The following is a 27933-nucleotide window of genomic DNA, read 5'->3' as shown; positions in this document are numbered from 1 at the left end:
GCAGAGGCACTCAGCACCCGAGTTGCTCACAGCAGAAAGGTCCAAAGAAGCTGCAAGTTTAAAAACATTTATTCAAGTTTTTGTACAAGTCTCAGAAAATTGAGGAGATGAAACAAAAGTGTATTGAACTGATCAAAGCTTCCGGGCTTGCTTTTGTACAGTATTTACATTCTCCTCCTCACAATATTGAATATGAGGGCTGAAGGAATTGCCTGGTCTTGGGTTTGGGTGGTGCCATGATGCCCAGCTTGCCAGCAGCTGCTTGTGTGGCACTGACACAGGAGGATGCTGAGCTGCAGCCTGACGAGGCTGGAGCCTTGGAGCCCGTCGGCCTCTTGTTCCTTCTGCCCTTGCTGTAGGCACTGCCAAACAGAGAGAAGGGATGTGTGTCAGACACCAAAGCCACGCTCCCTGCACCACCAGGAAGGGTTTGAGAAGGCTGTGCTTTCAGTTGTGGGGTTTGATTACACAGGGCTGCAAAAAACGCTTTCGAAATGTAAATCAAGTGTCGCTGTTGCTCTGGCATTTGCCCAAGGGCAAGCAGCAGCCTGACACAGAGACAGAGAATGCTGACCTAACCCCACTCCCCTTGATCCAATTAGAGAATCAACATTAAGTGACAATTCAGAGTCAACAGCGTTTAAGGGCTGGTATTTTAGTATTTGTGAAGGTGGGAAGAGTAAAGTCTCCTGAGCTCAGAGCTGCCATTTTGCTACAAAGAGCCCCAAGGACCAGACTGAGAAAAGCAGGAGAGGGGAGGGGAAGGAGCCTTGGAACGACAGACAATGGCAGAGAGAGTTTGGATAAAGTGCAGGGGCTTTCTGGTGCTGAATGCAACGTTAAAGCAGTCAAATGCAGGTAGTTAATACAGCCATAAACCCCAGCAGTCACTAAAACTGAGGCACAGCTCTCCAGGTGGGGATTTGATAGGATGGTTGGGCGGCTGTTCCTGCAAAGGGCCTGAGCTCCTCCTGGCTGAAAGGGCAGTGTCTGTGACACGTGCAGACTGAGCAAAACCCCACTCAGAGAATTACTTCAGGTTGTCCACATGACTGCTCTTTTGTGCCTCATGTTCTCTCTCTCTCATACACCAACTAGGCTGAAGGATTAAGTAACCTGCCCCATACCACAGCACAGGGAACTGTAATTCCCTTCTGTGTAAGGCAAACTGAGCACAGCAACCCTTTGAAAGGCATGACTGTAAAACCCACATAAGAAGTTATTGCTCACGTTGCTTCCTCTGTTTTTACAGAGGGTTTGGGGAGGGCAGAATCTCTCCAGCCTTTGTTTGTTCCCTCTCAGCTCTGATTAATCACCATGTTTTGAAGTGTGGACCTTCAGCATCAACTAATACTACTCCAGTTACCAGATGAACTGCTAAAATAAAGACATTGACTCCAAGGACATGGCTGAGCCCGTCCCCATGTTTCCATCACCCTGTGAGTGTCCAGTGGTGGATCTGCCCAAACAGCTCAACCCCAGCCTGACTCCTGGATCCAAACGTTACGCTCTTCATGTGGCCATTGCCTTGTACAGGATAATCAGGGGGACAACCTGAGTTAACAAGGGGCTGAATATCCCATCAAACTTTAAGAGTTTTAAGCCCTCTGTGTTTCCAAGCACAGAATCCAGTCAGCCTGCTAACAACAGTTATGGCAGCACTGAAAGTTAGTGGCACCCTTAGCTTGTGGCAGCCAAGAGGGAGAAACAAAGGCCAGTTGTTAGATACCCTTCTTCACGGGGAGCTTTGTAAACAAAAACCACTGTGAAACCCAAGTGGAGCAGTTGTTCCCTGGATAATTGCAGTGCCATTCCTAAAGCTCTGATTACTCCAGAAAACACAGCAGGGTCACAGTGCAATTCTGGGGTCACAGCGCTGCTCTGGACAAAGAGCCGTTACAGATGACCACGAGCAACGTACCCTTTGGGATGAAGCTGCTGGCTGCCACCAGCACTTGTCTTTTTCCTCTTTGATTCTCTGAAGTTCGGTGCTCTTTTCCTTTTCCTTCTTTGGCATGTGTTATTGCTAAAATAGCTGGAGGTTGTCACAGCCTCTTCTGCCTCTGTGCCGCTCTCGGGCGAGCCGGAGCTTCCCGTGGCTCTGTCCGCGCTCGGGCCCGCAGCATCTTCTGCAGACACACAGGGAGTCAAAGCCAACCCAGCCACGACATTGCTGGGCAGTGGGGACTGTCAGCCAGAGCACACTGGTTGTACCAAAGCCTGTCTGTGCTGTTCAGACCCCTCTTTGCACTGCCTTGAGCCTGCTGATGCTCCAGGCGTTTCACAGGTTAGTGTAAACAAGGGCAGAAGGTGGTTTTGGTCTAATCTCACAACATGAAAAGATTACTGGCCAGCCCCATTTTCTGAGGCTCAGCTTCTTGTCTACAGTATTTTGGTAACTAAGATCAGAGCTGTGCAAAGGCAGAAACCACCACCATCCCAACCCAAGAGCTTCTCTTACATCTGACTTGGAAAGCTCTTCCCATTGGAGCAGGGCTAGTTAGCCAGGACCTGAACTTGCTGACCTGGAGTACCATGAAGAGCAGCAGCAACTGATCATCTCATTGTGATCTGTTACCCCACACATAGCAGATGCAGGTGGAAAAATATACAAGAGGTGCAAGACCTTTAAGGTTAAGTCAGAATTCTCATGGTAGCTAAGCATATGACATAAATCCTAATAATTAGTGAGTTAGGAGCAATCTGCTTAGTTCTCCTTCTCCAGTCTTGGAGAGACATGCTGGATTTCACCAGTGAGAAGACAGCAAAGCCCTTTCTATGTTCTGAAAGGGTGAAGTTGCTGTCTTTCTGGAACTATTAAATGACAAGAGCTAGTTATTTGTACTTAAGACAAGGTAACTTTTGAATGGAACTGCTGGCAGAGGAGGAGAGAAGGGTGTTAACAGGACAGTAAACATTTAGCACAGGGTATACTGAACCTGCTGGGGTGCACTCAGCGTACTTATCCATCACTTTGATTATTTCTGCACCATACTTTTCCAGTTTGTCTTCTGTGACACCATCAATCTGCAGTAAAACCTCCACATCAGATGACAAGCTTTCTGTAATACAACATGGAACCCATCAGACGTGTCAAACAAGGCAACTTGGTTTAAAGACAGACCGTGGTAGAGTGTCCTGGAGGAGACTGACTCCCTTCAGTGCCACCCTCTGCAGCCAGCCCATGTGAAGCCAGCCTTTATTCCAGCAGATCTGCCTCTAGTTGTTCAGCACAAAAACAAGTCCAAGAGTTTTGTCTGACAACACCTGGGAGGTTTTTGTGTGACACTGTTACTTGGGTGGCTCCTGTGCTCGCTCAGCAGGCCTGGCACTGCCTGAGCTGCATGAGGGAGTCTGCTGCAGCAGCTGCTTCCATAGGCAGTGATGGATGCTCAAACCTGCTCTCACCAAACGTTAGAAGCTACATTTTCTGACAGGAGAGGCTACAGCTGCACCTCAGGCTGCTGCCCACAGGTTTCAAGTACCTGCTATTTTCTTTAGAGTCGAAGTGCTGAAGATATTGAAGTAGTGGACATCAAAGACTTTGCCCAGCATTTTGCAGGTGTCTGTGAGCTCCCCAAGGCACTGCTTGACCAGCTCTTCCCGCCGGGACATCTTTGCCAGGGAAGCCCTTTGCTTTCTGATGGCACTGGCACTTTCTGTCTCGTGAAACTCCACCTGTTGAAACAGAACAAGCAGTACCTCTGTCAGGGGAGTCGCTGTAGAGCCAGCATCAGAGGATCATTGGTAACACAGGAGAGCAGTGAAGGAAGCCAGGAGCGTTCTCTGATGGAGCACAAAGACCTATTTACCCAGTGTACACCTTTAACGTGTGTTGCTTTGGGCTTTTTTGCAGACTTCTGTAGAAATAAATACATAAAACTGCTTCTACAAGGAACTGGCAGAGTGTACACAGCACAGGGACAAAATCCTGAGAAGCCAGTTCACAGCTAGCTTTAAACAGAGGTCATGAGGTCTAATGCTGAGGGCTCTGCTCTTCTCCAAACACAGCATTAACGCAGAGGAGACATTGCCTCAAGCAATTCTGGGACTGGTTCCATGACCTTCCTGAAGTGCATTTTCTATAAGAGCTCACCAATGACTGGGAAAAAAAATAGAGCAGAAAATGCAGGAGAAGTTGGCACTGCTCCCTCTCTTCTTCTTAGATAGCTTTTTTTCCCCCCTGTGTTGGTAATAACTTCCGTCTTGTCAAGCTGGAGTCAGATGGATGGGGGGAGAAAAGAGAGAAGTAATCCTCTCTAACCCTCCCAAATTCACCTTTTGGTTCACAACATCATTATTGGAATCCTGCACTAGAAGTCATGCTGCTTGTGTTCTGTTCCCTGCATCTGCTAAAGACTAGTGCCTGTACTTCAGCTGGTAGCAAACCACATTTGAACTGCCTCAGGGTTTATGCCTCATCAGAACTGCAGCACGTTCCTTACAACTGTACCTTCAGGGGAAAAAAAAGGCTGAAATCAGTATTTGCCCACCTGCAGTGACCCATCCAGCACAGCCTGAGCTTTCTCTCCCAGAATGACATATGCCACAGCTTGGTCATTAGCAGTGATATACAAGTCTTCGTCCAGAATCTTGTCCAAGACCAGTTTTCTGAAGAGCCTCTCAGCGTTATGCCTGGAGTAGGCAGCTCCCTTCCCAAATATTCCAGACTGAATCTTGGCACTTGCTGTACCTGTGCAACAGAAGTCACAGGATTAGCCTGTGCTGGCAGAGCCACCATGCATCCAGATTTGCAGCCCTGGGGAAGATTCCCAAGGGTATCCCATAGTCTGTGCACATCAAACAAAACCCTCCGAGCACCACGGAGAAACTAATGTTATCACTATAGCAACCTGAGAAGGATTCAGCCTTTCATCTCATTCATTTTGGATCATTTACCAGCAAGAGATTCCTGGGAAGAATAATTTTGCAAACTGTATCTTCTTTTACAGCACTGCTGGTATTGCACAGACCTCCTGGTACTTAGGAATTAATCACCAGGTCTCTCTAGGTGTTGTTTCAGGAGGAGCAGTACTCACCCAAGAAAATGTCTACCATCATATTCAGTGTGTATCTCCCAGAGCCTGTCCTTCCCTTGGCATTTGCTCGTCCCCTTTGCCCACAGTGCTCTTGGACAAACCTCACGATGCTCTTCACTTCCTCCGTCACATTCTTTGTTTTGTAATCCTGTTAAAACAGACTCCATTAGGAAACAGTTGCTGTGCAGCTCTGCCCTGGTGCAAGTTGTTACTGACAGCCCTGGCTCTCATGATTGAACTTCTCCCAGTCATGAGTTCATTTTGTTCCAAACAGAAAGGGTGACTTTCTCGTTGGTGCATCTGCAGGGATGCACCAGTCACAGGGACTCTGCATTTGAGAATGCTCTAGAAAATGCAATAGCAAATTCCCACTGATTGTACAGAATCTCTCAGGTTAATGCTATGGAGTGAGCTGCAGGAGTGCTGCCTGAACACTGGTTCTAAGGGTAAATCACTTGGAAAGCGCTCCCCTGATGATTGTGCCATGCACTGGGACTGACTCTTCCATCAGGCGTTGCAGTGAGAACACTGGACCACATGTGCCTTGTTCTCATCAAAGTTTGCTACAGTTGCAGCCACATAAGGTGATAGTTCAAACACAGGCCTGGAGCAACATCATCAGGTATAAAACAGGTTTATAGAGATCAGTAACCCTCCCTCTCTGCTTCAACAGTTGTCTTCTCTTCTAGTCCTGTTCATGCTACTTACCTGATGCACAGACCTTAAACCTTTGGGCCACCTGGAGCAGCGTACACACACCTCCCAGTGTGGCCCTCACACTACTCTGGCTCTGATAAGCTGCCAGAATAGGCAGTGGAAGGGATTTCCACTCCATTCCAGTGGGTCTTTTTATTAGCTCCTGTCTCCTGTAAGCACTGTAGCCAAGAAAATCCATGCTATGGAACACAGAATCAGAGAATGGTAGAGGTTGGAAGGGATCTTTAGGGATCACCCAGTCCAGCCGCCTGCTAAAGCAGCTCCACCTAGATCAGGTCACACAGGAACATGTCCAGGGGGGTTTTGAAGAGCTCCAGAGAAGGAGCTTCCACATCTTCCCTGGGAAGCCTGGGCCAGGGCTCCCTCACCTCACAGTGAAACAGTTTTTCCTGATGTTTAAATAGAACTTTTGTGTTCCAGTTCCTTTCCATCACCCCTTGTCCTGTGACTGGATACAACAGAAAGAAGTGCTGCCCCAACCTCCCTATACCCACCCTTTAGATATGTGTAACTATTGATAAGCACCAGTGCTCCCCTGACAGAAACAGGAACACCAGAAGTCCATGCACAGCCTGTGTAACTCTCCTCAAGGTTAAACCCTGGAAATGATCCCAAGCAGCACCAAAACACATCTCACTGCTTCCCTGCGTTTGCCTCCCTCAGCGTCACGTAGCCAGTTTCTGAGGCACCTAAATGCAAGACCAGTTTAACCCCACTGTAAGCAAGAGCAGTGATTTTTTACCTTCTTCCTATTGCAGTTGTCACAAATGACTTCTGGGTGTTCCTTACAGAAGTTGGGGTTGAAATCCATTTCCCCAAAGTAGGCCAAGAGCTGAATTCTGCGGCAGTCGACGACATTCTCGCAGTAGTGGACCATGCTGTACAGGTTGTTAAAGTGGGTCTGCCTCGTGTGACTGTTTCCATCTTTCTCCACTGAAATGCAAGAAATTCAGCTGTGGTTGTTAAGTCTGCACACCTCTGCATTTTCATGCATTATCCCATAGACAAAACATATTATGTTTCTTTGCTTAAAAGATAACTAAGGTTAGTCCAGAACTCATCTAGGACAGAGTACATCTGTGAAGTTTTAACGACTGGAGAGGAAGGGAATGACAAGAATCAAGAGGTGGTTATTCATGAAGCAAAATATTTATGACCAAAATTAAGTACATGTGTCAAAAATCTTTCATTACAGGAAAACACTCAGGTGAAGACACATAATGTGGCACTTCTGCAGGAGAAAACAACACAGTCTAAATGAAACAGACCAGCAACTAAGTGACTTCAGTGAAATCATGGGATGGTTTGGACAAGGGACCTTAGAGCTCCTTCTGTTCAACTCCCTGCCTTGGACAGAGACACCTTCCACTAGTTCAAGGTTGCTCCCAGCCCCTTCCAATCTGCTCTTGAGCCTCTCCAGAGATACTCTACATGTACAGTCTCTCTGGGCAGCCTGTGCTAGGTCATCACAAATCTCACCCTCAACAGGGAAGAGCTTCCTCCTAACATCTGATGCAAATCTCCCCTCCTTCAGCATGGAGCCATCACCCCTTGTCCTGTCACTACAGGCCCCTGTCCAATTTAATACTTAACTATTGTCTCCATGAAGTTACAAACGTGAGAACTCACTCAGTATGAGCCTTCTAAGTCTGGTGACATCACTGTAGCTGTAGAAGAGCAGACAGTGAGACATTTCACCATCTCGTCCAGCTCTGCCAGACTCCTGGTAGTAGCCTTCGATGGATTTGGGCAGGGAAGCGTGGATAACATAGCGCACATCAGGCTTATCAATCCCCATCCCAAAGGCAATGGTTGCACATATAACCTAGGAAGGAAAGAATCATTTAGTCTCCTGGAGTGGTAGAAGTGATTCAGGCAGCACTCTGCACTGAAAACAGACGGGTGGTCAGGCTGACACAACTGTGCAGGACCTCCAATGGCAATCCTGAGGACAGCAAAACTACTCCAGACAGAGGGAGAAGTCAGTTCCTTCCTCCTGGAGTACTGTGCCCTGGTGCAGTGTTGCAGTCTGATTTGTGACACTCCTGCTACCCAGATGGCTGCAGATCCGTTCAGGTCGGCCATTTAATGCTGCCCCTGACTGGGCAATAACATCACACAACTTTGCTGTCATTTCCTAGGCCAGGAGGGATAAAAGTGCTCTAAATTCTATTCCATTTTCCCCCTGCAGTTGCTTTTCTTTTACCTGGCATCCTTCTTGATTAATCCACTTCTTTTGTACGAGATCTCTGTTGGAGTCAGTGAGGCCAGCATGATAGGCCAGTGCAGCCAGACCTTCCTTCTGCAGAATAGCTGCTGTTGTGTCACATTCGTGACGTGAAAGGCAATAAATGATCCCAGAGTCATCTGCAAGTGGATGAGAAAGATCTGTGCTACAATACAGCTTTATTCCCTTTCATTTGCTTAACAATCCTACCTGCCAAGCAGATACACTTACCATCCTCTCCCTATTGGAATAAATGCAACACAGTAGCTGTTTAATAATAAAGGAAAGCAATTTTATCCATATCAGATGTCTTTGTTAGTTTTTCCTCACACAATTTCCTGGCCTCTTGGTGAAGTGGAATCGAGGAAGGTTTTCCTTCTCAGTGCTGTGCAGTCTTTGGATTTAAAACCCATGACTAAAGAACTACATAAATCACGAGCTGGAGCAGTTCAGTCAATAATACCCCAGGTCACAGCTCTAGAGAAGCTGTGAGGGGAGCTGGTGTTGGCAGCTCCAGCAGCAGCTCCAGAAGCGAGCATAGAAAGGTGAGGAGCTCTGAGGAGATCTTCAAGGGGAACCATGGGTAAGCAGACCAACAGAATTAAACAGTTAAAACAAAGTGGGTAGTAGATGACACCTTTATACTTTGAAGACATGATGCCAAAAGGTCTGGCAATCTCCAGAATGATTACTCAAGAGCACTGCACCATGATTTACTTTTCCATCTTCACTTTAGGATGCCCTTAAATCTGATTTCCATTGCTGGTAATATCATTCTGCATCAAGTTTGCCTTTCATTTAAATATATCAGTCAGAGAAGTTTGGGGGGTTTTCCAGTGTGATAAAAACTCATCCTTCTTAAAAAGCAGTTCATGGAAACACACACAAGCACACAGAGCTGCTCAGTACTCACGGGGATGGTACTTTTTAATCCATTCAAAGCAATCCATTGCCACCTTCTTTGGCTTCTTGGGCAACACATCATATTTCAAGTTATGCCTGTTGAAGCTCATTGTAAACCTAAAACATGACAGTTCAGGGGTCACCATCAGCTTTATGGGTGCAGCAGTCCTCTCCTCAAGCTAGGTACCGATGGGAATCTCCCAGTTCAACTAACCACTACTCATTCTGCACTGACTGCAAAGGAATCCTCGCTCCACTATGCCCACAGAGTCACTTGTACTTCAGCTCTACAATTCCTGCATTTGTCCTGTGGCTCTGAGAAAGCCAAAGCTCCCTGGCACTATGTAGAAGGAAGGAAAGTCCACAAGCCAAACAGGCACACAGTGACTTGCCTCGCCTTCATTTTCCTTTGGAATGCCAGGACGCACATCTGCCTGATCAAACCTGCCACACACAGTGTCACCTCCCTGCTTCTACCCCAAAACACATTTCTAAAATGAGAAATTCAGCAAGACAGAATGCTCTACTGTGACACTGTGTACAATGCAAATACTGCAATCCAACCCAGGCCCAATGGCACCTCATTATCTATGTTACTGATAGTGCTAATTCAAAGCCTCTTCCAGCAGTGTCATGGAAGTCACCCTGAAACACAACTGGCACATCCTGTCAGGGACATAGAAAATGTCATGATGGTATGAACAGGTCCCTTAATCATGCAAGGAAGAGTTGGCAAAGGGTTTTTTGTTTCTTACTTGAGCGGTTTGCCTGTAACTCAGATTAAGTTGCATGCATACCTTCTCAGTGAACCAGCCCAGCTACCAGAGTGTTTCACACAGACCCGTGATGTTTTTCTCACTGAAATTCCTGCAGTGCCAACCAATTGTTTCAGGGAACTGCTGAGCAACTTACACTTGTGGTTTTAGCATCTCGAGCTGATTCTGAATATCCTTCTGTACTCTGGGGTTAGCAGTGGCAGTGAGAGCCATCATAGGCACAGAGTGAAACTTCTTGCGGAGCATGTTCAGCCGCTTGTAGTCTTGTCGAAAATCGTGACCCCACTAGTTTAAAAAACACAAAATGTGTAACTCAGTGAGATGCCCCAGCTGAAGCCTTTTGCCATTTGGAAAGTCCAGTGAAGGTTTTTACCTGACTGACACAGTGGGCCTCATCAATGATGAAACGTGCCAGGAGTTTCCTGTCGTAGAGATTTTCCAGGGCTGACATCAGTCGGCCGCTTGCACAAACCTGGGCACACATCCAGCAGTGGCATTAGAAAGCAAATCAGAGCAAGGTGTCAACCTGCCTGAATGAGAAACAATTGCTCTGCATAGCAGAGTCAGTCCTGACTGCAGAGGTACAGCTTGAAGGCATAAAGATGGCAATCAGCTTCATTTCAATTGGCAACGAAACAGCTGGTGTGGGATTGCTGTGAGGTGCTAGGATCATCTACCCACAGCTCCTACCTTCTGAGTCAGTTTAATGACTTTTGTCACAAAAGACAGGGAAAGACAATGCTGAAGGACTGTAATCAGCACACTGAGCAGTCCCCTCTTACAAAGCTCTTGTACTTAATCATGTTCTGCCTTTAAAAATTATGTTGCCCCACAAGGCAATCCTTCACCAACCACGTAACACCTTCACAGGCAGATCTTTTTCCCTGCATTATCCCATTCATAGTAGTCTGGAGACTCTAATAGCTACCTGACAGCAATTAGCCACTAATAGTTAAGAGATATTGAAATATATGGGCATGGGGTTGTAAAGAATTGAGATCATACGGACATGAACCAGTTCCCACTCTTGGTAAATTACTGGGGGAGATCAGTTACATCTACACAGAGGCTTTAAGGAATTACCTGCCAAGTGGTTGGCAACTTTTCCCCCTCCCAGAAGCCTACTCTAAGTTCAGTCTTTCCCCTTTAATACTTCATAGCAATCTTCCTCTTGCTGCCCCCATGATTTTACAGTTCTAGTGGAATACAAACCTTCTCAGGGGTAACATACAGGAGCTTTATCACAGGATCCTTTTTTGACAATTGCATATATATTTTTGAAGCATCAGCATCTGTTCTGTCACCAGTCAGGTATGTTGCAGCAATCTATGTTAAATATATATATATATATATATATAAATGTATGCAAGACAGAAGAACCTTCAAATATAGTCCTATGTCTAACTATGAAGCAGATTAAGAAGCATCTGTGAACATTTTCAGTGCTGCTATAATTACAAGTAGCATTTGAACCCCTGCTCTAACGTAGACATTGCACCATTTTTCTGGTGATAAACCCAAAAGACTGTAGCCCAAGTTCTATCCTTCTGCTCCCAAACTGCAGACCAACAGCTGACTTCGGGGATTTGTCTCTGTTCCTTGAATTCTCTTTCTGGTCAAGTAAATAGATGTGATGTTCATTCATTGCTCAATGCACTGCAAGACTGAGATTGGGATTATCTGCAGTTTAACTCAATGAAGCTGTTTGGACTTACATCTAAAGTCTTGAGTTTCTGAACTTGATCTATGATCAGCGACCTCAGCGGAGAGATGACAATAGTGACTCCAGCAGACACACAGGCTGGTAACTGGTAGCACAAGCTTTTACCCCCACCTGTAAGGATTAGACAGGACACAACAGATGTTAAGATGTAGAAAGGAAAGGGAGACAGCATGGAGAAGGAGCTCAAGAGAACAGACCTATGTCTTACTTCCCATTTTACAGCACTTTCAGAGACTATAAACCTTTACCAGTGACTGCCTCTAGTGGGATAAAGAGTGACCACATGAAATGTTATGGATGGCAGAAATTCAAATCACCTCATTCAAAATACCACAGCACATAAAATCCTGCAGTCACAGAACTCCTCCAGCACAACTCATCACCACCTCCATAAAGGCACAGAGAAAGTTTGTGACAGGCCACGGGGGTCCTTCAGTGTGTGGCAGACCTGGAAAGGCTGTGGCTGAGACAGGTTTGGAGATGCATACCAGTAGGCATCAAGACAAAGCAATCTTCACCCAGCAGAGCAGCGTTGATGGCCTCCAGCTGGTTTGTCCGAAAGCAGTGCAAACCAAACTTCTTGTGAAATATGTTCATCATTTCCTTGGAGTGGGGAAATGTCATGGCCCTGAAGCGCTGCAGGGCAGGGTTATTCACTGGCAGCTCTAGGAGACAAACAAAATGTGCCTATGGTGAGTTATAATATCAAGTTGCAGCGTCCCTCCAGCAACACAGAACTGCTTCCCCCTGACAGATGGCTCAGCCACCACTTCAACCCTTTCAGCCACTTAGGGGGAAAAAAAGATGCATGCATCTGCAATTCAAAACCAGCTAGTGTGTGAGTTTTGATTATATGCAAATCCCTGGAAGTGAGCTTTCTTTCCCCATGCCTGTACAGAATGCACAGCCTTATGCTGATGAGCTTCATCTCTGTCACAGAGGAGGGGGATGATGACCAGGCTCCCATCTGTGGGTACCTCCCAGGAGGCTCTAAGGCAGTCAGCCACAGAGGAGCTGATGAGATGCATTAATGTGCTCACCTCCCCTCTCACTAACCCCTTCCTGCAGACACCACAAATAACACTGACCCCAGAGGGACTGCATTCACTTCAAAAAGGGCCTGGTTTTGAACATTTTGCATAAAGAGTTAAAACTGTTGTGCAGCTCTGAATCAACAGCTGCAGGCTCATCATGGAGTTAAACAGGAGAAGCGTTTCCAATTTTAGCAGCTCTGTCTTCCCTGCAACCTGTGTGGCAAAGAAACATTCCAAAAGTTTGGCATCCCTTGGAGGAAAAAAAACCCCAAACCAGAAGATGGTTTTGCAAGAAGAATCTCCCATCAACTTTCATAGAAGCAAAAGGCATTGATGTAAGCTACAATAAGCTCCTCAGCCTGGAGCTTAAAGAGTACTTTGGAAAGGGAAAGACAGTAAATCCTAACAAGCATCATTTACCTGAATGGCTCTTTGTTGGCATCAAGAAGCTTGATTTTGGAGCAGCAAGATTCGAGACAGCAGCAGATCCTTTGGCTTTGGACATGATCTTTGACAAGAGGGAGGTGGCAGGCAAACCTTCCCTGACAGGCTGACACAAGGGCTCAGGCGGCCTCTGGGGTGCAGAAACTGAATCCTCCCAGCCCTCATCAAAGTCCTCAATATCAAAGTCATCGATATCAAAGTGATCAGGGTCAAAGTCTGCAGCGTTGATCCCTGAAGTGCCTCCTGCAGGGGTGCCAGCAGAGGCTTTGCTTGGGGCTTTCAGGGCTGTGCTGGTAAGAGGCTGCTCCAGAGGATGCCGGTTCCCCGCGTGTCTCAGCCCCGGCTTTTCACACCAGCTGCTGTCCAAGGGCGTCTTGGGGTGGAGGCTGAGGGAAGGCCTCTCTTTGCCATTTACCCTGGAAGATGGCACTGTAGCTTCTGGGCAGGTGATCTCCTCAACACTTTGCTTTAAGGCATAAGAGGTGTCCAAGGTTTGATTTATCCTGGTAGAAGAACTGTTTGAATCAGGAGGCCCCGAAAGCACAGATGGGAGGTTTGTGGCTCTTGGAGAGCTTCTGTCAGAGCTGAAGCTCCAGTTTGGGCCAGCACTCAGAGCAGCACCAGCACCCACAGCAGCAGGGCCCCGCTCCACACATGCCTTCCAGCTTCCAGGAAAAGTGCCCTTGGTCATGCTTTTGTTCCAGCTGGAAGGATTATCTAGCAATTTTCTCCTGGCAGAGATGACAAGGGAAAGAAGGAGGAAAAATAACTGTAGTCCCAAGCAACGACTCACCAAGTTCTACCACGTCCATTAAACAGTTTTGCCCCTCTCCTACTGAAAAGATGAACATGTGGCAGTTACTCTGGGGCACTATGTTTTTTAAAGACTTCAAACAAATCTAGGGAAGAGAGAATAACACCAGAACTCAGCTAAACAAGAGAATCACATCTCCCCTGCAGACAGAATGAGGAGCTGATCCAGGCAAGGCAGAGCTTAAAATGAAACTCCTTTGGAGGCACAAACCTGAAGTTCAAAGAGTAAAATCCTGCTTGAACTAAATGATGTTTTTGTGTACTCCCTAAAGACTACAATAATAAGAGGAAATAGAGCAAATTAGTTTTAGTGGGAATGCTGAGGGAAAGCACATGGTCCCAGTCCAGTAAGAAAAAACAGACAAAAGCCCAAATCTCAACAGTTTGTCTACGTGCTGTGTCATCAGGTAATGCAGAAGTTAAAGCAGCAGATTGCAGTTGCAGTAATCAGATTGAAAGATGACAAGTAGATGGATATTAGAGGAAGTCACATAGTCACTGTGGTCAGTGATAGTGAGTCTCAGACAGAACATGACATCAGTGCCTCCAGTTAGAAGAAAAGAGGATGACACCTGGCAGGATACACCACATCATCCTGCTGCTTTGGAAGCATCTGGCACTAACAACCTTCCAGAGGCAAGGTCCAGGATCCCTGTGATCCATCTGGCAGAGCATGGGGATTGTCGATCCTTTCAGCAGCACTGTGGGTTTTTTCCCGGTGCAGTGGAGACACCTGCAGGCACGGCTGGGCCTGTGCTGGGAGCCTACCTGAGGTCTCTCAGCTGGAGAAGCTGTTTTGCACAGGACAGAGACTGCAGCTCCTGGAGTGGAATGGCATCCACCAGCTTACAGATCTCATCCATCACTCCGTACAGCTGCTGCTCCAAAGACGAGCCTTTATCTGCTGGAGGGAGCGATTTGAAACAGTAGCTCTTGTTAGAACACGTAACAAAGATGATCTCTCTCTCCCAAAAGACAATACATTTCTATCAGTAAGTCTAAGTAACTTGCTTTCAATAGTTTTAAATCCATTTGCACAAAGAAACTGTTTCTGTGCCCACAAACTCACCCAAGTCCAAGTACTTTTGCCCTTGCCTTTTAACTGTCCATCTCTGTATTTCCCAAGTCTCACCACAGTCCTTTCAAACTTACTTCCAAAAAACACTCAAGTTTACATGTTTTGCTTATCTCAAACTGTCCCTCTCCAGGCACACTCAACCACATCTTATCACCATATTATGTTGCAACTCTAGTCTAGACAGAAGAGAGAAAACCTCCCACATGTGGAAGTTGGTGTTTGTCACCCATGACCTTCCCTTCTAAATCTGGTACCACTGGAAATCATCTGGAGTCTGCTAATGAACTGCACTGTCCTTCAGGCTGCTGCCACCAGGACTGCAAGTCCTCAGGCTACATTTAAGCAGCTGGAGCAGAGGCCAGACTCTGATGTACTGGGAGGTCAGAGGGAGCCCCTTGCAACAAGCCAACAGTCCACACTGACCAGAAGTTTGCTGCACATACACTAAAGTATGTCCAGATGGAGCCTGATGAAACTGACTTCCAGAACAGCATGGTTAAAACATAAACGAAAAGCCCTTGCTCTGGGCATTTGTAAACACAACATTTCAGATGTCACTGTAGAACAGTACCATAAGTAACATTTTTATGTATCTTGAAAGTCTGAACCCTGAGCCTTAAAGCCAGGCTGTGCCACACCTGCACTTGGTAACTGTTCATTCTGCAAGTGAAGCTCAGAAACGTTTAATCTCAGTATTTCCCAAAGCCACCATCTGTGGGAATCAAATGGGAGCTCTGGCACATCCCCAGCTCACAACACTGTGTCTGTGTCACAGCTGGCTCAGGGAGCAGTTTAGCTGATCAGAGCTTGTGTGCTCTGAGGAGTTTTGTGCTGTATCCCAGCCAGGCACTAACAAACCCAAAGCTAGGCTGTGCCAATGGCCCCTGCGTCTGCACAATCAACACACAGCACCTGGGAATCCCGATGGGACTCAGCCCTGCACCCCTGTCCCCATCAGTCCTGGCAGGCTCACACTCTCAGGTGGCAGTGGGTGGCAATTAGCTACAAGCTAACCCCAGAATCCAAGGTGCAAGGCTGCACAGTGTCCATGTACCTGCATCCTCCACAGTAAGGGGCTGTGTCCAGGTGGCCTCCCCAGCCCTGGGCTCGGTGCTGCTCGCCACAGACCTCCCACCAGCAGAAGACCCTTTGAAAACATTGCTAACAGCAAAAGAGAAAGTCACTAACAAACAGATATCTGAAATCAAGGCACCTCCACATGAGACATTCATCTTTTAGAATAACAGCATTTAAGGTGTGTGTAAGAGAAACCAATTCCCCAAACCCCAGTTCAAGCCCCAGGAGCTGAGCCCTTTGTCACTCACCCTCTGTGCCAACCTGCTTTTTTCACCCCTTCCACCACAGAAGGAAGATTAAATCTCTGCTTTTTTTGAAGCAAAATGCACCTTAAACAATCAGCCTCTAAACCCCAAGGTGTGTGATGAAACACGAGGAGCAGCTGTGACCTGCTAACCCACCCAGCAACACACAGACACCACCCACTCCATCTGTCACACCTGCACAAGCACCAGTCCCATCTCTGCTTTGGTACTTCCTAAAGACAGACAGTTTTATCAGTGAACTTTGCTTTACCTAATGCTTTTCACAGAAGGTGAGAAGGAAGGCAGCTCTTCTTCAGGAGAAGGTGGAATGACATCTAAGTAATCCTCCTCCTCCAGCCCGGTGTCTGCCAGCAGCTCAATCTCAGCCACTTCTGGGGGACTGTTTTTCTCATTGCTGCTCAGCTTCTGGCTCTCAATACTTTCACCTGAAGGAGAAACATGTTAATGTTGTTGGGTGACACTAAACTCCTTCTGGTGTAAAGAAAAAATGCAACTGAACAGAGGGGAAAAAAGAAAATCAACAGCCAGCTTGCAAACTACTCATTCAATGCAGCATCTGACTTTCAAAGGTTACTGCTCCCCTTTACTCCCCCACTAAAAGCAAATGAACACCATCACCATAAATCCTCTTTTAAGTGGAAAAGTTATATAACTTGCCTATAGTCACCTTTCCTTGTCAGAAGAGAAGAAGCTTAAGAGGTGTATTTTCCTACAAGATGTTTTCTAGAAAGCTATTGTATTAAATCCTGGCTCAGGAAGGCAGGCTCATCACTGCAGTGATAGCCAGGGACTTTGTGGTCATAACCAAGGCTTGGAGGTGGTGGCAGTGGTTGTTTTAGCTTGAAAGAGAACTCTTTTCCTGGTTTAGTGTTTCTCATCATTACATCCAGACACAAGGTGATTTTATGTCTCCTGCTTGAATTTCAAAGTGACTTTTTTTCTATAAGACCCCTATAGGTTATTGCTCTTCATTTCTGGAGGGCTGTATGGGAAAAGTCCTGCAACTACAATACTACCCCGAGACCAGCTCTTTCTGCCACAGAGACACTGCTCCACCGTTTAACAATCTTGCACTTTCACAAGCCCTGAGTGCCCGAAAGAAATTCACATGCCCACAGCTGCTCCTCAGCTCCCAGCACGCAGCCCCCTCCCACTGCCAAACAACCCCAGCCTTCTGTGTGCACACAGGCACACACCTTCCCCTAGCTCAATGGTGCTTTAAATAAGTCATTACCTGGGTGAGTCTCTTCCCTGTCATCACCCGAAGTCACATCAGCAGGTAGGTCCTCCCGAAGGCCCTCGGCCTCGCTGGTGCTGTGGGGAGCCGACTCCTCCAGACAGATCAGAGATTGCTGCGACAAGGACAGTGGCTCAGCCCCTGGAGAGGTCTCCCCCTGCTCCAGCGCACTGTTCAGCCCCGCGTTGTTGCCCACAGCGGCTGGAGAGCCGGGGGGCCCATCCAGGCGGGGGCTGAGTCCCTGGGCGGCCTTGCAGGGGGCCCGCCGCCCATTCGGGGGCAGGACGGGCGCTCGGCAATACTTCTCGATTCCCGACAAATCGAAGTCGTCAATGTCGTCCCACTCATCTCCTATGACGATGACGGGGCCCGGCGCGGGCTCCCGGGCCGGGGCACCCCGCAGCCCCTCACACGCGCTGTTTTTGGCGGGGGCTGCGGGGCCTTCGGGCACCTCGCGAGGGCCGCCGAGGGCTGCGCCCAGGCCGCGGCCCCGGGGCCCGGCCGCTGCGGGGGAAAGCGCCTGGCCTTGCGTTCTCTTGGGGACGGGCAGGGCGGAGGCGAGCGGGGACACGTTGACATCTTTGTCCCTCAGCACGGCGGCGAGGCCTCGCGGCTCCCCGGGCACGGCGCCGGCCGGGGACGTTCTCTTGAAGGTGAAGCCCCTAGAAAGAGAAGAGGCGCGGCGTCAGCGGGGCAGCCGCGGGAGGGGAGGCCCCGGCTCGCCCCGCGGTACTCACGGCGGGCGCTGGCGCGGCGGCGCTTTGCCGAGGCCGCCGCGGGCCGAGTGCAGCCGCAGCTGCTCCCGCAGGTTGTTGAGCGGCACGGCCGCCATGGCGGCCCCGGCGCGCGCCTCGCATTCCGCGCCAAAACGCCGCCCGCCCCGCCCATTGGGCGGCCGCGCCGCGGGGCCGGAAGTGACGGTTGCCGCGGTAACGCCGGCTTCCGGCCCCGCCGCGCAGCATGGCGGCGCGGGAGGGCTCGGGGGAGGCCGCGGCTTCCCAGAGAGCGCGGCTCGGCCCCCGGAGCTTCCGCCGCGGGTTGTAACAAGCGCCTTGCGTAGCCCCGGAGTCCCGTCTGGAGGCTGGTGCCCCGTCAGACGCGGCCGCGGTGAGTCGGGTCCCGCGGCGCGGCGGGACTGATGAGGAGGGTTATAGGCCGTTACAGGACGCTGTGTATTAGCCGGACCATTCAGACAAACGCTTGTAACCCTGACGTATTTAAACTGTTAGTTTGACGGCTTTTTGTTGCGGAGGCAGCGGAACTCCTAGCCGCTGTCGTTACCTGGCAATCTCACACCGCTGCTCTCGGACCGGTTGGAGGGAGAGCAGTAAGTTCCCGTCAGGACGCTGATTTTCTGTCGTTCCGCGGTTTGGACAAACGCCAAGGTGAGAGGTACGCTGTGAGGAGGACTGAAATCTTCATCCCCGACCACCACGGTGACGGAGGCGTATCCCGGGCGGGCTGAGGCGGGGCAATGGGCGGAACTGATGGTAATGAGGTTGTGGAAGTGATTAGCATAACCCACGCGTTTCTAAGGAAGGTGATGAATATGCATGTTTATTGTGTATGTGTCGGGCAAAAACCTCTTGGCTGGGGCTTGGCAGAGAAATCCCCCCTGTACCCAGTGCTGCAATAAAGAATACCTGCCTGCTAGTCACAGAAGCTTCAGGGTTGGAAAGGACCTCAAAAGATCCCAGCCCAAAGCACAGAGCCCAGAGCACAGTGGGGATCAGGTGTCTTTATTCAGTCTGTGGCAGGTTTTACCGCGAGATAATGACCAACCCAGCTCCTGCCTGCACGGGGTTGTGAGCTCTTTGCAAGCAGCTGCTGGCTTGCTTCACTGAGCACAGAAGACAGTCATCCATTTCTTCTCTGTTTGCATCAAAATACCCTATTTTTTAATTAAAAAAATACTAGAAAACCAATTAATTAGAAAAGATAAGACTTTTAAATCACAGCACTCATCCTTCTCTGGAGAAAGGAAAAATCACCTTCGAAGAAGAAAACAAAGTGCCCAGAGGAAGTTCTATCTGTGGGCAGGGAAGGGGCAGCTGCAGGAGGGCTGAGCTCTGCTTGGGCAGCATCTCCCAGTCATGGCATTTCCCAATCTGAGCAGCCCCCCTACATGCACTTGCTTGTGGCTAGGGAGAGGAGGCACAGCTCTTCCCACTGCAAGAAGCTGTGAGCCAGCAGAAGAACTGCCTGCAGGTAACAACTCTCAGCAGGACGGTATCTCATCTTCTCTCTTCATTTCAGTGCTCAGAACCCCAGGTACAGCCATTCCTGTCCCCAGCCTGTGCCCTGCTCTTACACCTGAGGAATGGGGTAAGATGCACAAGCAGCCAGACCACACATATTCTTGCCACGTTCAATAAGGAAGTACCTAAAAAGAGAAGTAGATGTGTGTGAGTGTCCCCTGCTCTGGCACAGGCAGCAACTGCTCCTTTCTCACACCAGCCCAGGGAGCCTGTTCCCGCTGGGCAATGCCATTCCCCACCCCTCTAGGCTCACAGATCAGCAGAGGTAGCACCTGACTCTCATCTTGCAGCTGGAAATACTTGCAGAGCTGGAGTGACAGCTCCCTCCTGGCACAACCTGCTCTCCTCTGGCCCTAGAGCCACGCAGAGGCTGGTGCTCAGCTGGCCCCGGGCGAGCCAGCAGCTCTGCACACACTGCCTGAGCCCCAGGGACAAGGGCAGGGCTGAGGGGCTGCTCTGACCAGTTGCCTCAGGCCTGGTTTGCAGAGCCATGTGTCCCACAGCCCAAGCTGGGACAATTCCCTCTGCACCTCCCGCTATGAAACAGTTTGAGAGCACAGGGGCGACCCGAGGGCCGTGTGTGGATCCCACGGACACGACTGGCCCTTCACCCTTCACTGGCCCCTGGTGAGCCTGTAGCCTCGAGGCCTCCTTACCCATCCATGCCCCACCGTGGGCCCCAGGAGTTCTTCACGATCCAGTAGGGAGTCCCATCTGCCTCCCCGTAGCCCACGGCCAGGACAGCGTGGTTCACCTTGTCAGGAGTGTGGTCACACCGGGGGCTGCACGGAAACAGAAGCAACACAGCTGTGTCCGACGAGAAGCCAGCAGTGAATGGGGATGGGCTGCCTCCCCCACTGAGCTGCAGCACCAAAGACAACTCATGGACACTCTGAGGGTCCAGCTGTGGAGAGCAGGGAGGGAAGCCAAGCACACACTGCTTTGTCTTCTCACTCAGAAGCGACTCCTGGCCATATCTGACATCGGGGCGATCGGCCACATCGACCTTTGATCCCAGCACCCGGTCTGGCCTTTTGTTCAGGATCAACATCAACACAAGAACCAGCTACAGTGAAACCACTGAGCAAATTCATTTTCCCAGAGAAAACCAGAAGCTCCTAGTGCCTCCCAGTAATGGTTTGTTCTGCCCCAAAGCGTGAGAGCACTGTCCCACATTTTGCACAGACAGCAAACCCACTCTAGCTGGTCCTGCTCTGGCAGGGGGGTTGGGCTGGATAACCTTTCAAGGTCCCTTCCAACCCTTAAGATTCTGTGCCCCTGAAATGTTTAACTAGTTCTCTCCAAACATCCACTTCCCCCATTTCTTGCCTAACCGAACCTATCCTGCTGCAATTAGCTTCCCTGGTCTTTCCAAAGTGTAATAACCACCCTCAGCAGCTTTTTGCTTTGGCCACAGAGCTGACACAACGCTCGACACCTTTTTCTGCCAGGTCACTTCAGGTCCCAAGCTCATTCTTCACCTCTGCTGCTTTTCTCCTACAGCCAGCTGCAGAGGCAGGTGAACACCTGAGATGGGCAGGAGGTGCTGGGGGACCTGCCTGCCCTGCAGAGAGCAGCAATGCAGGGACCCCTCCGTCACAGCACAACCTACAAACGTCCCAGGGCAGAGCGAGGCCGCTCACCACCCCCTGCCAGGGCTGCGCTGGGAGAGCTGCCTGAGTCCCACAGAAACCCTCCTGTGATTAGGGCTTCCCCTGAGGAAACCAGATGTGTTCAGCTGCAACACCAGGCTGACCCTGCCACCGTCCCACAGCTCAGACTCCCAGCCCTGGAACAGGCTTCCCCCAGGGAAGGGGAAAGCTGAGCTCACAGACTCGCTGAGCTTCGTTCCAAAGGCACACCGGTCATCAGGATGGACCGGTTCCTAGCAGTAAACTGGCTGCAAGCACACTGTTCCCTCTACCCTGTGCTGCACTCTCATTCCCCTGGGAAATCAGTGTCTCAAGGCTAACTTTACCTGTGGTTTCTACCTTCTGTTTAAGAGAAAATGCAAGAATGCAGTCCAGTGTCCCTGCTTCCAGTGCCACAAAGCGGGAGAAGCGGGGCTGTGATTCCAGCCCTACACCTTCCCCCTCACCCCCCAGCTTCAGGAATACTCACTTGGAATAGACTCCTTTTCTGTAGTGCATGAAATTAGCCGTCACCTGGAATGCAAAGCTCACCGGATTGTGCCTCCCCACAGCTTCCACCATGCCATCCTCGTCGTACTGCAAGAAGAGGATCGATCCCAAGGTCATTCGTTACCTGATGAGCCTGAGCTCACAGACTCACTGAGCTTTGTTCCAAAAGCAGACTGGGCTTCAAGTTGGGCCAGTTCCTAGCAGTAAACTGGCTGCAAGCAGAGTGAGGATCAGTGAGGGTCCCTGACCAGCAGTCAGAGCACAGCAGGCCTGGCCAACTCTGGCCTTCTGCTTGCAGACAAGGGCACGAGTGCTGCTTGCATTGCCTGTCAAGAACCCAGCCTTTCTCACAGCCTGGAGGCACACCCACTGTGCAAAGCAAGCAGAGACCCAGCGCCTGTGTTTTGACTCCACAAAGCAGGAGCCAGCAGCAGCCAGGAGGGGTCTGCACACCAGCAGCTCCCCACTCTCCCCAGACCCAGCGGGCTGCAGCTTGTGCTGCAGGGCCTGGCACACCCTGGGTCATCCAGTACCTAGGAACACCCTGGCAGTTTGGAAACACAGCCCTCAGGGCCTCACCTGGGTGATGTTGATAACATCCTTGACAAATGCAACAGCCTTCTCCGGCTGGAACTTGCAGGTGCCGTTCTGTGAGGACAGAGGGAAGCGGCGTCAGGGCCCAGCCTGGAGCCCGGGATGCCACCCCCCTGCCCTGCCAGTACCTCTGCCCGGTAGGGGTACGTGTCCTCCCCCATCAGCCCTTTGTTATACAGTATGTATTCAAAGGCTTGGCTTGGCAGGCCCCTGCAAGACAAAACAGCCAGAATGCAGATTAATTAGGGTGGTAATGCTGTGGCCTTCCCCCACAGCCCTACAGACCTTTCCTGCAAAGTGGGAGCAGACTGGAAGGGCAGCGTGTGTCCCAGAGCCTCTAAAGGCATAAACTCCAGTCTGTTCCTGCATTATCTCCCTGTCTGGGACTCCAGGCCCAGCCCATCACAGTCTGGCATGGACCTACACAGGCACAGGCTGATCTCATTCCCAGAGGCTCTAATCCCCAGGGGAAGACACAGACACAGCAGCCCAAAGGTGTGAGGCCACCTCGCCCACACGGCACCAGTTCAGCTCTGCCACACGCTGGAAGGTGTTTTCTGTGACCTTTGTCAAGCTTGGCCTGGGGTCCCCAGCTACAGGGGAGGACAAAGGACCCACATCTCCAGCAAGCAGCTGCTTTGCTCCCTAGCCCCCTTCGTGGTGCATGTCTCACAGAGTGTGTACAGGGTGTGCTCAGGGGGAAAGGACTAAGGAGGAGTCATGAGAAACCTAAAACGCCACAAGGGCGGTTTTGCTCAGCTGAGCATTCCTCAGGGACTGTTTATCTGACAGAAAACAAGATTTCAGAAGGCTTTATTATCTGCCTTCTCTAGCAGTGCCAGTAGGAATTTACCAAAGGGGAAGCAAAGGTTTCTGTGGGTTCCTTCAAGCGCCACGGGCTGCGCGTGACTCCCGAGCAGAGCAACACACAGAACTCCCCTGGCTCTCCCTGAGAGGGGTAAAGCCTGGCCACGCAGCACCCGTGACTGCAGTACCAGGAGGCACTGAGACAAAACCACCATCTGAAGCCAAACTCATCATCAGGAGCAACAACACAGGTTAGAAAACGCTGGAGACTGAGTGAAACATTCTAACGTCTAGGGAAGGTGAAACTAAAACAAGCAAACCAAACCGAAAGCTGTTTTCAGCCAAGAGGAAACAACAGCCATCACAAGATCTGGAAGGATCCCAACATCAGGTTTTGAGGAGGGCTGCCAATCGTGGAACAGCAGAAACTCTCATCCCTGTCCCTGGTTATTTTCTGTGACTTACCCGCTGCAGCCGTGGTTGTTAAAAGCCTGGGCACAGTCAACCAACTGTTGTTCCGCCTACAGAAAGGTCAAGTTTGTTTTTAACACTTAGACCCAACCCTCAGCTATTCTGCTAAGTCACACTAAGCAGCTACTGACTTTCTAGTTCTTGGAGAATATAAATCCTGTGGGAGTTTAAAGACAGAGTTTCATGACATGCTGCTTGTGGCGAGGAGCTCCTGCCAGCTGGCAGCACCAGAGGCAGCTGGGGCTAACCATGGCTGCTTCCTGCAGCAGGGACCCGCCAGCCTCCCTGCCCTCACCCTGCTCTGAAAAGGGCTCTGCCCAGGGCAGTGGGACACTCAGACCCTGAGAGGGGATGGCAATGGGCACATCCTCGGGCACAAAGAGCTGCCCCGTGCCTCCCCAGCCGTGCTGCTCAGCTTGTGGAGAGCTGTGAGGGGTGTGCAGGGCCGGGGGTGCCCACAGCCACACACAGTGACGTGCAGATGGGCAGCAAGCAGCCGGTGGCTGTCCCAGCCAGGAGTGGGCTGGTCCCACTGGCAGCCCCAGCACATAACCAGACTCTTACCAGAGAAAGGAGCTTTCCTGTTGCAATAGCAATAGCAGACTCCAGACACCCCGTGGTGGAAAACGTCCAGCAGCTCCCGCAGGCACCCTGTGTTAGGAACCAGAGAGGAACTGCTCCACGTGCCACGGGGGCACTCACTGCCCACTCATCCCCATGCCAGGAGCACAGTGCTTCCACTCATCCCCTGCTCAAGAGCCCACAGCCTCCCACTGCCCCAGCTCCTGCAGGCTCCCCTGCCCCAGCCACAGAGGCACCTGCTTCTCTGTGGGCACACCCCCCCCAGCACTCCTCCGGCACAGTGCCCTGCCCACAGCAGCCAGTCCCTGTCCCGACCCACTGCTGGTGTGCCACTGGCATGTGCCACCACACGCTCCTCACCTGGTTTTTCACGGGTGTCACAAAATTTCCCTTCTTCCTCCAGTCGATGGAGTCGGGACACGGCCCAGAGCTGCGCAGGAAGTTCCCCTTTGTGGCTGAGCAGTTCTGCAAGCGAGGCGGGAGGGCTGCGGCAAGCTGCCGTGCCAGGGACGGGGGCCATGGGCAGCTGCCCTCCCCGGGGCACAGGGAGCTGGGCAGAGCTGGGACAGCCTGTGCCACCGCCTGAGCTGCTCCCCAAACCGGGATCTGGCCTTCCATCTACCCATAAGGACCCCTGGGAAGCTGACAGCAGGGTGACACTGGCTGGAGCCAGGGCCGGGAGGCAGCTGAAGGCAGGCGAGGGCAGGGCGTGGGAGTTGGCTTTTCTCTCACTCAGGTTTGGGCAGCAGAGCCGTGGGGTGCAGCTCGGCACAGGGACCCACCGCGGGGTCCCCCCTCCTGCCAGCCCCCTCCTCCGGCCCCGGCAGCTCAGGCACTTACCTGGGGCTCTCTCCACAGGTATAGTTTTTTAAACTCAGCGAAGGTCAGGTCTGAAAACTGGTTCAGGGCCACTGGAAGAGGGAGGAAGGGGAAGGCTTTGCTCACCACGGCTCAAAGGGCACAGGGAGCGCGGGCCGGGGCCGGGGGAGGGCTCCTACTCTGGAAGCTGTGGTTGCCGGCGTTGTGCTCCTCGATCCGCCGCTTGTTGTCGAGGAAGATGCGCAGCCGCCGCGGGTACTCGCCCGGGCCGTAGCGCCGCTCGTTCTGCGGGACGCGGCGCGTCAGCCCCGCCGGGCAGCCCGCGGCACGGCCCCCGCCGCCAGCCCCGCGAAGGACGGGCCCCGCGGCCTTACCTGCAGCATCCAGGCCTTGAACTGCAGCTCCTCTGCGGGACAGAGCGGGGACGCGTCAGCGCCCGCCGCGGCACGGACAGCGCCCGGGCCCGCGGGCGAGCGGAGCCCAGCCGAGCCGAGCCGGGCGGAACCGAGCCGAGTCACCCCCTCCCGGCGCCCCGTTACCTTCGGCGCTGGGTGCCCAGGCGGCGGCGGGCGCCAGCAGCGCGGCGGCAGCCAGCAGCACGGCCCACGCCATGTCCGAGCCGCGCCGAGCCGAGCGGGGCCGAGCCGCGCCCGAAGCGACCCGACGCGTGCCGAGGCGGAACGGGCGGAGCCGATCGCGGCCGGGGGCGGGCCGGGGGCGGAGCGTCCCCTCCCCTCCCTCCCCGGGGGCTGTCTGCGGGCCCGGCGCCGACCCGCCGATAAACACACGGCGAGCCCCCGGTTCACCCTGAGATAGAATAGATTTATTAGCAAGAGGTAATCAGGAAACATATATTTTTACAAAAAAAATGGAAATAGTTTTGTTTTTTTTTCTTCTTCCAAACAAGCTGTAAGTTGAAATAGTTTTAGGGCTTGAAAGAGAATTCTCATACCACGAGGTATTGCTTACAGCAAAAGTGTTGTGGTTGTCAGAGTGGAGCATGCCTGCCACTGTCAAGTTAAACTGTGTTTATATACTGTACAATGTAAAAAATACATGGTAATATTCACAGAATAAGCACTACATTACTATATTCCTGCTAGAAGGCGGTTAGACAGGATTACAGTATATGTAATAAAAACACTCGGTCATCTTGTTCTAACTCTACATCATGTTACTCAGAGTGGTCACAAGGAATACGGATCTACAGCATATCAACAGAAGCTTGGCAGGAGCTGAACGCAGCGAGGAGAGCCGGAGGGACCTTTCTTCCCATCGTCCCGAGGGAGGGGGGGGCAGCGGCCGAGGGACCCCCCCCGGCGCCGGGGGGCAGCGCGGAGAGACGGCAGCTTCACATCGCACAGAGGGAGAAGGGTCGGGTCATCCCCCTTCCCTCGCAGAGTTCACCCCGGGGTGTTACTGCCGGCAGCCGCCAAGTCGGAGCAGCTCCCCCGCGGGAGGACACGGGCTGAGCTCCCCCAGCACTGCCCAGCTCCTCGCAGGAGGACACGGGCTGACCTCCCCCCACCCAGCCCAGTGCAGCCCCCCGCGGGAGGACATGGGCTGAGCTCCCCCAGCACTGCCCAGCTCCTCGCAGGAGGACATGGGCTGACCTCCCCCCACCCAGCCCAGTGCAGCCCCCCGCGGGAGGACACAGGCTGAGCTCCCCCAGCACTGCCCAGCTCCTCGCAGGAGGACACGGGCTGAGCTCCCCCAGCACTGCCCAGCTCCTCGCAGGAGGACACGGGCTGACCTCCCCCACCCAGCCCAGTGCAGCCCCCCGAGGGAGGACATGGGCTGACCTCTCCCAGCCCCCGCGGGAGGACATGGGCTGATCTCCCTCAGCCCCCCCGCGGGAGGGATGGATGGCAAAAGTAACATCATCGAAAAGAAACCGGGACGGCAGCGAGTGTGGATGCGTGAAACCTTAAACGAGGCGGGAAACCCTACGCGAGGTCTACTGTGGCCTGGGAAGGAGGGGGGTGGTTGCTCGGAGAAGCACATACATGGAAGTCACTCCAGGGCGTCCGACGGAAGGACAGATATCTACAGTGTGGAATCGCCTGCGGACATGAGCAGCCGCCGGCCACGGCTCCGGGCTCAGGAAGGCAGCTTGGGCTCTATCCGCAGAGAAGCTTCGTAAAGGGTTTCTTCATCCATCACAAAGGACTGGTCCAGCAGGTACTGCGTCACCTGAGAGAAGGGGAGGCAACGGGAGAGCTGACTGGGCAGGACCCGCCGTGCTGCAGCCAGCGATGGACGCCGAAACCAGGCCACGAGGAGGGGCCCGAGCGGCCGCCGTGCCGCAGGGAAGCGCCTGCAGCGCCTGACAACCAGCACAGGCTCTCGTCTCATCTCACCCCAGCACGGCCAGGCCCAGCCCTCAGCTGCTCTCATGGTTTTCCTCTCTGATACTGTTTTATCAGCCACAAAGTTCTCCCATTGAGAACAGCGATGATTAAGGTGCTGCCTAAGTGGGGAACGCAATCCTTGCTGCCAGGGCAGGACACGTGCTGTGGTGTGAGCAGGGCATCTGCTCCCAATTCCTGGCAGATTCTCCCCAAATCACTTTTTGGTCTCGTTAGCTGTGCATTGCTGATGCTGAAGTGGGGCACAGCCCATCTGGGGCTCCCCGTGCCAAGCCTGCAGTGTGGAGATGGCCAGAGGAACTGCCTTTGCCCAGGATGTGCCAGCAGCACAGATGGAGCTCCGGCACATCACCCATGAGAGCCTGGGGGGCTGTGTGTGGCCATACCCCCTACTGCAGGGAGGCCAGGCAGCACCTGCACTCCCTGTCCCCCTGCACTCTGTAGGGGTGGTTTTCAGCCAGGTTGTCCGTGGCTGCCTTCACAGACACTGATCTAAGCAGGTGAGGCTGGGAGGAGGCAGCGCTTACCTGGGGAAAAGGCTGTGGTGTGAGCACAGCC

General features: G+C 51.9%; 3 protein-coding genes across 4 annotated transcripts in view; all 3 read right to left on the bottom strand.

Annotated features, from left to right (window-relative positions):
• Positions 1-87: 87 nt before the first annotated feature.
• BLM (BLM RecQ like helicase) lies at positions 88-17750 on the bottom strand. Of its 2 annotated transcripts, none has more exons than XM_061999307.1 (20): positions 17332-17750; positions 16348-16522; positions 15809-15915; positions 14445-14580; positions 12840-13594; positions 11874-12050; positions 11378-11496; positions 10875-10988; positions 10036-10134; positions 9799-9947; positions 8897-9003; positions 7963-8123; positions 7386-7581; positions 6499-6689; positions 5040-5187; positions 4494-4693; positions 3486-3678; positions 2940-3062; positions 1922-2129; positions 88-362 (listed from the first exon to the last, which is right to left on the bottom strand). In XM_061999307.1, the coding sequence occupies exons 4-20, from the start codon at positions 14537-14539 to the stop codon at positions 179-181; spliced, it is 3219 nt and encodes a 1072-aa protein (XP_061855291.1). In that variant the 5' UTR covers positions 14540-14580; positions 15809-15915; positions 16348-16522; positions 17332-17750; the 3' UTR covers positions 88-178. The 2 variants fall into 2 exon arrangements, with proteins under 2 accessions (XP_061855291.1, XP_061855292.1); XM_061999308.1 differs by having other exon boundaries at positions 14445-14577.
• Positions 17751-19057: 1307 nt separating this feature from the next.
• Positions 19058-25676, bottom strand: CTSH (cathepsin H). Its single transcript, XM_061999309.1, has 12 exons — positions 25546-25676; positions 25381-25412; positions 25186-25291; positions 25028-25098; positions 24548-24652; positions 24170-24256; positions 23600-23655; positions 22456-22537; positions 22313-22381; positions 21714-21820; positions 20249-20374; positions 19058-19717 (listed from the first exon to the last, which is right to left on the bottom strand). Exons 1-12 carry the CDS (start codon positions 25616-25618, stop codon positions 19642-19644), a joined length of 990 nt encoding a protein of 329 aa, XP_061855293.1. The 5' UTR covers positions 25619-25676; the 3' UTR covers positions 19058-19641.
• Positions 25677-26678: 1002 nt separating this feature from the next.
• RASGRF1 (Ras protein specific guanine nucleotide releasing factor 1) overlaps positions 26679-27933 on the bottom strand; it is a 34251-nt gene continuing 32996 nt past the window's right edge. Inside the window, exon 27 of the mRNA XM_061999772.1 lies at positions 26679-27199. Coding sequence (XP_061855756.1) covers positions 27107-27199 — 93 coding nt within the window. The 3' untranslated portion in view covers positions 26679-27106. The remainder of the gene's footprint in view (positions 27200-27933) is intronic.

Source organism: Colius striatus, chromosome 7 (genome assembly GCF_028858725.1).
Source record: "Colius striatus isolate bColStr4 chromosome 7, bColStr4.1.hap1, whole genome shotgun sequence".
Classification (NCBI taxonomy): domain Eukaryota; kingdom Metazoa; phylum Chordata; class Aves; order Coliiformes; family Coliidae; genus Colius; species Colius striatus.
Note: the sequence above shows the minus strand (reverse complement) of the source record. Positions and strands in the feature narration are given on the sequence as shown.

Coding starts and splice junctions, on each gene's coding strand:
- CTSH (XM_061999309.1), bottom strand. CDS start 25,618: ATGGCGTGGGCCGTGCTGCTGGCTGCCGCCGCGCTGCTGGCGCCCGCC. Junction 22,538..23,599: donor AACAACCACGGCTGCAGCGG/GTAAGTCACAGA, acceptor TTTGTCTTGCAG/GGGCCTGCCAAGCCAAGCCT. Junction 21,821..22,312: donor ATGTTATCAACATCACCCAG/GTGAGGCCCTGA, acceptor CTCTTCTTGCAG/TACGACGAGGATGGCATGGT.
- BLM (XM_061999307.1), bottom strand. CDS start 14,539: ATGGATGAGATCTGTAAGCTGGTGGATGCCATTCCACTCCAGGAGCTG. Junction 11,497..11,873: donor CTTTGTCTTGATGCCTACTG/GTATGCATCTCC, acceptor TAATCCTTACAG/GTGGGGGTAAAAGCTTGTGC. Junction 10,135..10,874: donor TGTATGTTACCCCTGAGAAG/GTTTGTATTCCA, acceptor ATGTGTGCCCAG/GTTTGTGCAAGCGGCCGACT.